Source organism: Polypterus senegalus, chromosome 4 (genome assembly GCF_016835505.1).
Source record: "Polypterus senegalus isolate Bchr_013 chromosome 4, ASM1683550v1, whole genome shotgun sequence".
In the NCBI taxonomy this organism is placed as follows: Eukaryota; Metazoa; Chordata; class Cladistia; order Polypteriformes; family Polypteridae; genus Polypterus; species Polypterus senegalus.
The window spans coordinates 68,851,533-68,865,944 of record NC_053157.1 but is presented as its reverse complement, the minus strand read 5'-3'; the positions used below and the strand labels follow the sequence as shown (position 1 = coordinate 68,865,944).

Here is a 14,412-nt window from a genome sequence, read left to right as displayed (position 1 = left end):
AATATTACACTGTAAATTATCAACATCGATGCAAGGCAGTGCCAGTAATCAAAGAGTGTAAACTGAGTGAATGATTAAATATTCAAGGATAAATGAAAGGGGAATGATGAAAAAGTTGCATTTGTTTAAGTATTAAGATAACAATCTATGTATAAACTAGGCATCCAAGGTTAATAATGTTTATACACTTAATCTAAACTTTCTTTTAAGAAATAGACTATTAAAGATAAACAGCAGTAAACATAGTGACAATGAAGACAGCTGTGCAAAGTATGCATAGTTACAAGGACATGCAGAATGAGCAACGACTTGAACAAAGTGAAAATATGCCCAGTGAATGACAAAATAGGTGGAATCATAACATACAGTGGGTATAGAAAAGAATCAGCTGCTTTGAAAATATTCACATTTTGTTGCAGCCTAAAATGAAAATGCAAAAAAAATGTAACCTCTAACATTTAACTCAAAGATATAATAGCAACAGTTCGGAAATAAACAAGAATCACTGAGATAATAAAGGATCACCATCTTCCCAAACATTACTTGTAAACTCAATCAGGTGTACGTAACCACCTTCTACATTTCACACCAAGGCAATTGGCTTACACCTGTGATCAGTTTTGATCATTGTGATTAGTTTAGCATAAAAACGGCTATTCCTGGAGAATTCCAGTGCTTTATTATTCAATGGAAAGTAAACAATTAAGTTTGGGTGGCAAGGCACTTTCAAAATATCTCAGGGATAAAGTTATGGACAGGCATAAGTTAGGAGATAGCTAAAAGATTTATGAATCCGTAGAAGCACAGTAAACTCCAGAATTAAGAAGGAGAAAACATTTGGTACTACTAGGACCCTTCCAAGATCAGGCTGTACCTCCAAACTAGATGGAAGAGTAATGAGGAAACTGGTCTGGGAGGATACCAAGAGGCCAGTACCAACTTTAAAGGAGCAACAGTACTGGTCAATGTGTGCATGTGAAAACAATATCACAAGCACTCGTGTGACTCGTATGTGAGGGCTGCAAGAAAAAAGTCACTCTTCAAAATAAGGCCACATTAAGTCTCATTTGAGCTTTGCCAAAATGCAAGTTGAAGATTCAGAGGCCAAGTGGGAAAAGGTGTCATGGTCAGATAAGACCAAAATTGACCACACAGTACGTCTACTATAGGTCGCATTGAGTAAATGAAGCTGAAAAAAAATATTGTGTGTATTTTCATTTTAGCAAACAATAAAAGTACATTAATGCTTTACAAGAAATATAAGCTGTAATACTTAGATGGCATTTTATTTGGTACAATTTGAATGTACATGTACCTTACAGGAAAACTGAGTAACAAAATTGCACCTACTGTGCTCCTCGTTGCTGTGAGTCAGGTGAAGTTACTTTTGAAGGCAATTCACAATTTTCTGCAAGAAAGCAAAATGATTATGTGTTACATGCACTATAAATCAGACTTTTATTGATACAGACAACACATTTTTACTTGTAAAATTCTTTTTTTGTGTCATTAATAAACTAAATTTTAATTAATTTCAGTCCTGGATTGTTAGCTACATTAATGACATCAGTAAAACAAGTACTGTACACTAAGTAAAAAAGAAGCAATGATTGATCAAAGTGGTTGCTACCACTTTTCCAAAAGTAGGCATTTATGTATTTATTTATTGCTTCTTATATTCATTCTGAAATTTTCAGTTCAGTTAAACTCAAGAGGATAGTTTAAATGGTTTCATCTTAGACATGTACCAATTCAAATTTAGAGAGAATGATACACTCTCCTAGTGGCCTGAACCAGAAATCAATGGTCCAATTTACACATAAACCAGAAACACAGCCAAGGAACACCTTATTGGTACAGAACTGGTAAATACATTTGGGGTTGACAATATCTGGTAATTCTCCTATAAAGATACAAGCTTTGTTGAGTTATAAAAGTACTCAATGTTGTTATGTGCATGTTCAGTCAAGCTCTGTGCATCTACCTTCCAAACATGCAATCCTCGGAAGACAATATGGAGTGTACTGTAATTGGCATTCGAGAATGTCACAAACATGCTCAAACGGAGACAGAAAATAGTGCAAAAATGACACAGGCATTTTTTGAGATAGCATCTCTGCATCATTGGGTATTATTTAGCTAGGAAATCAGAGCAAGCAGGGATGCCATAAAAGGTTGAATAAAGATGATAGGACTGCAAGAATCATTATTGGAAACAGGGAGTAGAAGCTAAGCTTGTACAAAGAATAAACCCATCACTGGGCACATTGAGGCAATACCCTCACACTCACTCATATTAAACCAGTTAAAGGTTGTTATTTAACTCAACATTCATATCTTTTCAACACAGGAAAAAAAGCATATACAAATGTCTGCATATTAAAAAGAACAAAAAAGCATATGTTGCAAAACAAAAATCATTTTTCCTAAGTAAATACTTTCAAAATAAATGATTTCTTTTTGAAACAGTGATGTATGTTGCAATGCTATGTGAACATAAAAGTGTACAAAATAAATAATAATATTCCATTTGGAACTAAAAAAACTTACTCTGTCCCAAAAAAACAGAATGAATTTGCTGGGAATCCTGAAAAGAAACATAGGATAAGATTAATTATATCTTTTCATTACCTGCCCCTATTTTGCCTAAAAACTCAAGCTGCTCTTCATAGACACACATATTATAAATATACATACATATTATAAAATATACATACTAAATATCCAAAAAGGGAGAAAATGAATCATGTATCATAAAATAGTACATATACATGCAATCATATGAAAAAGTTTGGGAACCCCTCTTAATTCCTTGGATTTTTGTTCATCATTGGCTGAGCTTTCAAAGTAGCAACTTACTTTTAATATATGACATGCCTTAGGGAAACAGTCGTATTTCAGCAGTGACATTAACTTTATTGGATTAATAGAAAATATGCAATATGCATCATAACAAAATTAGATAGGTGCATAAATTTGGGCACCCCAACAGAGATATTACATCAATACTTAGTTGAGCCTCCTTTTGCAAATATAAAAGCCTCTAGATGCCTCCTATAGCCTTTGATGAGTGTCTGGATTCTGGATTAACTGAACAGGAGAGATACAAAATCTCTCCAGTTCAGTTTAATTTGATGGCTGCCGAGCATGGACAGCCTGCTTCAAATCATCCCATAGATTTTTGATGATAAGTCAGGGGACTGAGACGGCCATTCCAGAACATTGTACTTCTCTCTCTGCATGAATGCCTTTGACGATTTCCAACTGTGTTTTCGGTCATTGTCTTGTTCGAATATCCAACCCCTGCGTAACTTCAACTTTGTGACTGATGCTTGAACATTGTCCTGAAGAATTTGTTGATACTAGGTTGAATTTTGATCCGACCCTCGACTTTAACAAGGGCCCAAGTCCCTGAACTAGCCACACAGCATGATGAAACCTCCACCAAATTTGACAATAGGTAGCAGGTGTTTTTTTGGAATGTGGTGTTCTTCCACCATGCAAACCGCTTATTGCTATGACCAAATAACTCAATTTTTGTCACATCAGTCCAAAGCACTTTGTTCCAAAATTAATCTGGCTTGTCTAAATGAGAATTTGCATATAACAAGTGACTCAGTTTGTGGCGTGAGTGCAGAAAGGGCTTCTTTCTCATCACCCTGCCATACAGATGTTCTTTGTGCAAATTGCACTGAATTGTACAACGATGTACAGATACACCTCTGCAGCAAGATGTTCTTGCAGGTCTTTGGAGGTGATCTGTGAGTTGTCTGTAACCATTCTCACAATCCTGCGCATATGCCACTCCTGTATTTTTCTTGGCCTGCCAGACCTGCTGGGTTTAACAGCAACTGTGCCTGTGGCCTTCCATTTCCTGATTACATTCCTTACAGTTGAAACTGACAGTTTAAACCTCTGAGATAGATTTTTGTAGCCTTCCCCTAAACCATGATACTGAACAATCTTTGTTTTCAGATCTTTTGAGAGCTGCTTTGAGGATCCCATGCTGTCATTCTTCAGAGGAGAGTCAAAAGGAAGCACAAGTTGCAATTGACCACCTTAAATACCTTTTCTCATGATTGGACACACCTGTCTATGAAGTTCAGGGCTTAACGAGCTAATCCAACCAATTTGGTGTTGCAAGTAATCAGTATTGAGGAGTTACATGCATTCAAATCAGCAAAATTACAATGGTATTCAAATTTTTGCACAGCCAGTTTTTCATATTTGATTTAATTTCATACAACTAAATACTGCTTCACTAAAAATCTTTGTTCGGAAAACACCCCAGTACTCAGAAATTCCTAGCAAATGAAAGACTTACCACTGTTATCTTTTTTGTTTAAAGTAGAGTAAATTATTATGCAAAATTTTTCTTATGACTGCATATATTCACACACACACACACACCTATATATATAATTCACTAAGGGCACACAAGACGCACGCAAGACAGAGAACCCCGCCCGCCAACTGTACGACCATGGGATACCATGGGATATGCACGACAGGGCCAGGCCCGCCAACTCACAGAGCCCTGCCCGCCAACTCTAAGACCATTGGATACGCTCGACAGAGCCCCGCCCGCCAACTCTAACCCTCCTCCTGCGTCATGGGATACACACGACAGAGCCCTGCCCGCCAACTGTAACCCTCCTCCCACGTTCACCGTCGCTATCGAGGTATGTGCACTGCCTGCTCATGTGCCCGCAAGCAACAACTCACCAAACACAGCCTCAGTCACTTTCGTCTGTGCTACAGTCCACATGCAGCTGTGAGCCACGCTGACTGTTCATTTGCCTACCATGGCCACCGCCTCAAATGTATTTCATGAAAACAACACTTCTTTCAATGTTATACAAATTCCTGCATCAGGTTACTGTTTGTTTCTATCAGTCGGATATTTCTGGAAAAATGTCATCAAAGAAACTGTTGCTCTTGAACTTCGTAACATGGCTGTAACCTTTGTTTGCCAACATTGGGATAACTTCAGCGACGTGCTGTCCGTTGTTCTTAGTCACGGAAGCATAGTCATACACTCTGCTCAACAATACGTTGACTACATGAATACTTCCGGAGTTTATGGTGGCAAGGCAGAAATTGTGGCGATGTCCCAAATGCTTCCAGCTATCATCTCCATTCACTTCCGAGAACGTCATCATGCCTCTCTTCGAGTTTCCAATCTGGGCCAACGTTTCTCCATATGCCTGCTTTTTAGCGGTCCATTGGATCATAAGCATTACGATGTTCTCTTGCCTCTCAAATACATACGTGATAACCTTCTGGTGCCATCTATTGACAATGTCGGTATATACACACACAAAGTTCACAAACACGTGATCGCCACTCTGTGATGTCACCTTCCCACTATCCTCTTACTGAAAAACATTTACAAACGCATTTCACATTGGAATTTCAATACAACATTTGCTCCAAAGCCTTCACACTCCAGACATATCTCAAAGCACATTTAAACACACACTCCACTGAACAAACGCATTCCACACAGGACTTTGAATGTACCATTTGTTCCAAAACCTTCCGACTGCAGAGATATCTCAATGCACATTTAAAAACACACTCCACTGAATGAATGATGCAATGTGAAAATTGCCAGCAGTGCTTCAAAACAACTCTCGCTCTCAAGAAGCACTTACAAACTCATTCCACTCACACCTTCAGTTGCACATTTTGTAACGAGGACTTCACGGCTGAGATGGATCTCCTCAACCATGTGCAAATCCATTCAACACAAACATTTGTCTGCAGCCACGCTGATGTGACGTCACCTTCCCACTATCTTCTTACTGAAAAACATTTACAAATGCATTTTACACCGGAATTTCAATGCAACATTTGCTCAAAAACCTTCACACTCCAGAAATATCTCAAAGCACATTTAAACACACACTCCACTGAACAAACGCATTCCACACAGGTCTTTCTATGCACTATTTGTTCGAAAACGTTCCGACTGCAGAGATATCTCAACGCACATTTAAAATCACACTCCACTGAACAACTGTGTCTTTCAGGAAGTGTTCATACATCAATAAATAATTATGCGGAGGGTTGGCTAGTATATATATATATATATATATATATATATATATATATATATATATATATATATATATACACACTAGCAGAATACCAAGCTCGCAGCGAGAAGTAGTGTGTTAAAGAAGTTATGAAAAGAAAAGCAAACATTTTAAAAATAACGTAAGATGATTGTTAATGTAATTGTTTTGTCATTGATATGAGTGTTGCTGGCATATATATATATATATATATATATATATATATATATATATATACATACATACATACATACATACACACACACATATATATACATATATATACAAATCTACATATATATATCTACATATATATATATATATATATATATATTAGGTGGGACTCGATTAAAAAATTAATCCAATTAATTAGAGGCTGTGTAAGAATTAATCTTGATTAATCGTATGTAATCGACACGAATTTGCCCCAAATCGCAAATGTTTTTTTTTATTTAAAACGGTTTTAGTGGGCTTACAGAATCAAATAATAGACATGGACATGAATATTGTAAACTGAAGCTGTTTTAATTTCTGAAAAAAAGCTTTAAACTGCATTTGAATTCAAAACAGAAACAAAAATATCATCCCTGGTTAAAATTGGGCAGACTTAAAAATAAAGTGGTAGTTTAAGTACTTTAAGTACATTTTCAGAATAGTATTGTCTTTAAATAATAATAACCAAAATTTCACCATAAAGTGCAGTTTTTCTTCTTAAAAAATAAGTCAGAAACATAAAAGGTAATTTGACCAGCTTACTCTTTAAACTCTGAGTAACATTAGCCAAAATTATTTTGTACATTAGGCTAAAACAGTGTGATCATTGAACATTTTGTAATTAGATGTATTTAGAATTACTAACGGTCACGGAAGTCCAATGATCCCCAGTAAGAGCCACAAAGTCCGCTTTCTGTAATGCATCTAATTTTGCTTGCTTTTCAGTGTGCACAAAACCATGCTTTTATCAAGGCTTCGCTGGAAGTCGAAATGATCAGTCGTAGGAACGCGCTTTATTCCGACTCTAACATTTTTGTAGCTGTGATGTGTGCATCAGTGTAATGGATGTACCAGGAAATCATGCATTGACAAAAGTTCCCGCTTGCTTGGAATTGAAAGTGTGATTAAATGCGTATTTTTAACGCGCTATGGAGTACATGCATCAAGCTTCTCAGCTGTGCTTGTGCTAAGAAAGGGAAAATTTTAAAAATAACGTAACATGATTCTGCTAACCTAATATTTTTTCATACGCCCCAAACCAAGGAGATGCGAAGGTAAAATGAATCGGTAGCGCGTACATAGTCAGTACATCCCTCTCGAATCAACCTCAATGTCGGCGTTAGAGGCTTAAGACTCTACAATTAGCCACAGCGTGTGGCTTGTCTATGCTAAAGTATGTATTGTAGATCGGGTATATATATACATTTATATATATACCCGTATCGCAGTGGAGAAGTAGAAGTTATGAAAAGAAAAGGGAACATTTTAAAAATAACGTAACATGATTGTCAATATACAGTAATTGTTTTGTGAGTGTTATTGAATGTTGCTGTCATCAAGGATTTGATTATCATTATTTCTTTCAATCAGGCTCGTATTTGTAGGATGTGTTCAAGTTACATTCCGTGTTTGTCAATCGCTGTAAAGATAAGAGGTTTCATTCATCGATTAGTTCCTTACTGCATCAATAAACAGCTCGCCTTCCTTTTATCTGTGATGTGACAAACTGCATGCACGGGTTTTTTTACACTGTCTTCCTTTAGCAGGACATTCACTTTTTCCACCGTGCTTTGTTTCCGCAGTAGCTGCACTTATGAATATGATTCTATGTTTAAGACGCTTCATATTTTTTTGCTGCCTTCTCAATTGTGTAATTCGGTTTTGTTCAGCACTCTTTGGAACTGTTGCTTTTGTCTGTGCATTGCGCCAGTTCACGGAGCCGCTTGGTGTTCTTGCATCGAAGGTTCCCAGCTGTACTGGTGCCATCTCGTAATGTCAGCTAAGACCCGCACTTAAAACTTTCTCTCGCAGTTTCAATGAGTTTGTGCCAAACACCACCCTGACCATCTCATCTTCCTCTGCATAAGCACAGTCCTTCACACGTGAATATTTACCGCAGTGTTTGTATTGGATTGCCGCTGATGGACGGCCTTATATGGGCAGGCACTAAATTACAAACGCTAGTGGTAGCCTATGAACTTAATTTAATATAAACTTACGGTTCACGCCGTGCTTTGTTTCCGCAGTAGCTGTACTTATGAATATGCTTGTATGCATCATTTGCGTCATAATGTTTATCTGCCTTCTCAATTGTGAAATGGCTTTTGTGCTGATCGCTGTTTGGAGTTCTTCCTTGTGCTCTACGTACTTACGTAGGAGGCGTGATGATGTCACACTAAACTCCCCCCACGCCATCTCCAACTCAAGACTCCATTACATTATATGGGGAAAAATAGCTTCCAGTTATGACCCTTATGCGTAGAATTTCGAAATGAAACCTGCCCAACTTTTGTAAGTAAGCTGTAAGGAATAAGCCTGCCAAATTTCAGCCTTCTACCTACACGGGAAGTTGGAGAATTAGTGATGAGTCAGTCAGTGAGTGAGTGAGGGCTTTGCCTTTTATTAGTGTATATATATATATATATATATATATATATAATCTTCAATATAAAACATTAAAGCCTGTGTGTCCAATGCCTTTTAGCAATCCAATACACACATTAAGTGAGAGTTCAAGGCACACAAGGAGGAGTAAAGACATAAGGAATGCTGAGACAGTCAGCTTCAAAGGCGGCAAGTATAAAACTGAACAGTTAATGAGAAAAATGCCTTCAAAATAATGAGAAGCAGGATTTACTAGATCACGCTTGAGAGAGGGAATGCTGGTATAGAGACATTCACACATACAAATGCAGAGCAACTGAAGATACGCATAGGGCAAGAGACAAATATTTTCATATTATTCCTTTATTGGTTTTCAGTAGGTACCGTGGCTAATATTTATAATATATATGCACACATACAGTTATGTAACATAGTTGAAACATGGTGTACAGTAAAATGAACAGTAGAAGCTACCAGTTTTTATGTTACCAAGTGTTTGAAGAAGGGATGCAAGAAAATATAGGATTAATATCTGTATCATGTAGACAATAGGTTAAAATAATTTTATCGGCATAAGGAGATGATTAAATTTGACCAATAATTCAAACTGATTATTTGATGACGTATTCACTGTGTTCCAGATGAGCATGACGTTTAGGCAATGCTGAACTACTGTACAAAAATATCTGCCTTGTGGAAGTTTTTCAAAGTAAGTGAGAGCAACATAAAATATGTCATTTGTAAAATGTAGTCAACTAATATCTTGTGCAGGGGACGAAAGTGCAAAATTTCGATACCACCATCTTAAATTACACACTTGAAGGCACGCCGTCCTGACAAATACACAGTATTCCTCTGAGCTAAAGAGGAGAATCCTGCAGGAAAAACCGCAGTTGCTTAGCCTGTTGATCAGTTACTTGAAAAATCAAAGAAATGTGATAAAAGGTAGCCCTAAAGCTCAAATAATTACTGCAAATGTGATGGAATTTATTGCTCTGGACGATCAGCCATTTTATGTAGTAGACTATAGGGGATTTCGAAGAATGCTTGAGCACCTCAAACCGTGTTTCCAGATATCCAGATTATTTCTCTGACGTAACGCTTCCTGAGCTACATAATACTGTGGAAAGTCATGTGCACAAACTCCTTGTTGATGATGTCACAGCCATAAGCTTTTCCACTTATTAAGGACATGTGATACCAGGCCTATGAGTATGCTTAGCAACTGCTCAGTAGATCAACCGCAATTTTGAACTACGGAAGGAAATCTTGCACACCCAAGAATGCTCTGGATCATACACGGCTGCTGCACTCTCTGTGGTGTTTAAAAGAAAGTTTGACACATTGAAAGTACCCAAAGAGGATGTTCATGAAGTACTATAAGGGCTCATTTATACTTCACGCGACGCGACGTATGCTGCAGCGGACGCTCCTGCTACGCAAGCGTTGAAGTGTTTACTGTATACTTGCGCGCGTACTTTAGATAGATAGATACTTTATTAATCCCAAGGGGAAATTCACAGTAAATTTACGTAAATCTGGAGGAGTCCACCAGGTGGCAGTGTGAGATATTATCACGGTGAGAACATGTTCGGTTTCTCTGTGTTGTGAATTGCCTAAAACACCTATTAAATTCCGATAACACCTTACCGCAATATCTGTGAAAAGGATGTTTATTGATTAAATCCATCAATCCAGGGATGTGTCAATTCCAACAAGCATTGGGCACGACTGAGAAACAATCCCTGAACGAGGTCTCCGCTCATCGCAAGGTGAATACAAGCACACATACACTAGCGTCATTTTAGCGGCACCAAATCCCCAAATCTGCTTATCTTTGGAAGGAAACTGGAGCACAGTGTGGAATACAAGCAGGAAATACCAGCAACGTAACTCCCTGCGAGACAGCAGTGCTATTGCTCCGCCACCGTGTCACCCCCATGTGTGTAATTATTAACAGTATTCATTATTTAAATGAAATTATATGTAAAATGTAACATACACACTTTAATGCATTTCATCATGAAAGTGATATCAAGTATGAATCTAAAGATTCTAAATGTGCAGAGAGTTGGAATATCAGACATTTCATTTGTTCTGTGTGGTGATCTTTTGCTGCTTGCCACAGCTGTCAGGTCCAAGAAGCTCGTAGCGATTAAAAACTGAGATGATGTTTACGACGGCCTGCTTTAATGATAAAGTAAACGACGAGGTTAAAGTGGACAATTCGAGATTAAAGCGGAAATTTCCACTTTAATCACAAAATACACGTTTTCACCGTGTCCTTTATTTTTTTCTCAGTGGTTCAAATATAACGCTATACATTATGTATGCAAAAGATGGTATGTGAGACTTTTAAAATGTATCGTGTCATTACATTCGGGAACTATCTACATGTGACTGAAAGCCTCTATGCCGATCCTACGGGATGGATACATTTTAAAAGTCTCAGTGCGGTCTATTTTTTTTTTTTTTTGCAACTTCACATCGGCAACATAATGTATAGTGCTGTATTTGAGCCACTGAGAAAAAAAAATAAAAGACACGGTGAAAACGTGTTTTGTGATTAAAGTGGAAATTTCTGCTTTAATCTCGAAATGTTCACTTTAACCTCGTAGTTTACTTTATTATTAAAGCAGACCATCGTAAACGTCATCCCAGTTTTAATCGCTCTGAGCTTCTTGGACCTGACAGCAGGTAAAGTAAAAAAATTAAAAAAGACGGCACAAAAGATGGTATGTGAGACTTTTAAAATGTATCGTGTCATTACGATCGGGAATATGCGACGCTTGAATATAAAAGCATCACGAATGCATCTGTATGTCGGCATTTTGCTTCAACACTTTGAACCATTCATCAAACAGCAAAGCGCGCACATCGATCCCCGAAGGATCTCCATAGAGGCTTTCTGTCACATGTAGATAGTAAACAGAGACACTGACGTCACGTTCCGACTTTTAGCACACTCGCCCCGACTTTTGCTGGTACTGCAACTCGCGCGCCGCGTCAGCGTTAATTTCTGAGGACCTGCTCAGAGGACGCGTGAAATGAGCGCTGGGAGCGCGTGACAGCCATGATGCTTGGACGCCAGTACGCCGCGTTCTGAGCGTGAAGTATAAATGAGCCCTAAGACAATGCACATAACATTGCAAAGGCTATGAACGAATTCACTCCATTTGAACAACTGACAAAAGAAATTTACAACACTGAAGCCTTGTCTTCTAACATTATTCCCCAAGTTAATGTATTAAAATGACTACTCAGTAAGGACACTCATACTGACTTCTAAAAGAGTTCTCTTGGGGGCAGTAAACAATCATTTCATTGAGATTTACAAAGAACCCATGTACTGTGTTGCCATTATTGTAGACCCAAGAGCATTATTAGAAATAATAACTAGGGTTGTCTGATCAAATATCACTATTTTAATACTGTATAATTCAAATGTATAAAAAAAATCTTGGAAGACAGGAAAAAAAAGACAACTGAATGTAAAACAGCAGTTGTTGGTTTTACCCCACACTAACTTTGCAATTGTGTTACTTAAGATGTGCTATGCAATACTGTGGGATTGTACAGATCTGTTTTCGCTTGTAACTTTTTAGGCTCAGTCTATATGACTTTCTAAATTGTTAACCTGTATTGTTATAAGTTATTAATTAAACTGTCAGCATCCTCTATATATAACACACCCCTTTTAAAGACCACTAGTTTTTATCTAGCAACTACAGCCTATGCTTCTTCCCTTCATACTTTTCTTCAGTGCATGTTAACTTGGTAGTTTTATAAATAAACAAACTAATTTTACAGATTTTTTAGAAGTTACTTTGAAAAATGCTGTCTGCTAAATAAATGATTGTAATACACAGAAAATATTTAAAGGCCACTACAAAGTAACATTTAATACATTTGGTTAATTTGTAAATCACATAAAGGATCACAGTGCTTCAGGTTATTTACTGTAAAAGGGACAAAGGGATATAAAGTCTACTGGCCTCTGAGGAAAAAAAAAAGGAAAAAAAAAAATGACTGCATTTACTTTGTTTGAGCAATCACAGAAAACTGCTTTGTTTTTCTTATGAACACTGTAGCTAGAATGTGCCATTGCATTGTGTGCCTTACTTTTTTTTGTTTGCATTGCTTTTTGTGAGAGAGTCAACCAGAGTCTCTTAAACCCTAATGAGCAACTTGTAAGCACTTCATGATTTACAGCGAGAAACTAAAAACAATAAAAAAATATTTCAAAAAACTTCAAATACAATACAGACATGCATTCAAGTACCAAATACTTTTATCCTATGTTCAAATACCATATTCTTATTTTTAATATAAAGATTCTAATCTTAATCTGGCAGCTCTGGTAAAAGACAAAGTGCAGATCTATCTTTTAAATACTATTCAGCAGGTGCAGGGATTTCTGTCAGAGGCACCAAACCCAAGAAATGAAAATCCACTGAAATATTAGAACAACAACTGCAGTCAGTTTCCTACCATTAGCAAAGTAGCACACAAGCTCCTGTCCACCCCTTGTACTGGTGTGGACAGTGAGAGATTATTCAGTGTGACTTCTAATGTGATCAACAAAAAGAGAAACAGAATTTCCTGCAACAATGCATAGATGCTCCTGTTCCCTAAGAAAAACTTCCCTATCATTCTAAAGAAAACAGAAAGTAATAAACCTCCAGAAAAAAAACTTATTGTTATTATTTATTTCTATACTGTTGTAAGCTTTTCCATTTTTTAAAATTAATTTTGTTCTTTCAGTTGTGGTTAGATTTATTCCATCAAAAAGAAGAGAAAAAATTATTATGTAGTACAGTATTTAATACTGCAGCCTGTAAATCCAAGGATCAGATAGCCAGCTAAAGGTAGTTGAGCAGAAGAAGGTTATTGTAATGATTGTATATAATCTGCAAATGCTGTTATTCTTACATGGTGCTGCTTAATATATTGTCATGGTATAATTTTACCTGTTTTTCAAGTTTTATTTTTTCAATTATTGTTGAATTTGCTCCATCAAAAAGGAAGAGAAAAGTGTTATTTAACAGCCTGCAAACCTATTTCCCATACAACCAACAGGTAGCCAGCTAAACATGGCAGATGTCACTTGCTTTTAATGACTGAACGTGGTATAAAAAATTGTTAAACAATTAAATGTTTAATTTCTCTGTAATTCTCATCAAGGCAGATCAAGTCTCATTTTCCTCTGTATCTTATAATTGTATATATCAACATTGGTATCGGAAACGGCAAATAAGTACATAAACATTATCAGATATCGGCATCTGCCCAGTAATCCTATATTGATGCATCCCTATTCCGAGTTAAACTACAGTACTTGTCTGAGAAAATGTCACTTACATGACCCTAGACAAATTAAGCAGAATCGGTCTAATGAATATTTTACTAGCCAACAAAAAAAAAAAATTGACCAATGAGAATGTTGTAACTACACAAACATGACTCTCAGTCATTTTTATCCCATTTAGTAACTGCCTTTTGCTATTTCTTTGTTTACATACAACCTTTATAAAATAGCTAAATATACTGAATGACACAGATTTACTATTATGTTCTGTATCTAACAGAGGCAAAACTAATTTAAAAATGATTTTGAAACTTAGAATTCATGAAAAATGTAAATATATGAAAGGAAACTAAAAAAAACCTTAAATATTTTGTTCAAGACAAACACTACAGTTTTAGAGAAATTATGTAAATAGGAATATGGAAA

At 36.7% G+C, this 14,412-nt stretch overlaps 1 protein-coding gene across 3 annotated transcripts in view; it reads right to left on the bottom strand.

The window, feature by feature from the left end:
• LOC120527421 (AF4/FMR2 family member 1-like) overlaps positions 1–14,412 on the bottom strand; it is a 206,910-nt gene that overhangs the window by 107,753 nt on the left and 84,745 nt on the right. For all 3 annotated transcript variants that reach the window (XM_039750819.1, XM_039750820.1, XM_039750821.1), the window contains 2 exons: positions 2,551–2,587; positions 1,351–1,408 (listed from right to left, as the gene is read on the bottom strand). In XM_039750819.1, the coding sequence (XP_039606753.1) occupies positions 1,351–1,408; positions 2,551–2,587 (95 nt within the window). The remainder of the gene's footprint in view (positions 1–1,350; positions 1,409–2,550; positions 2,588–14,412) is intronic.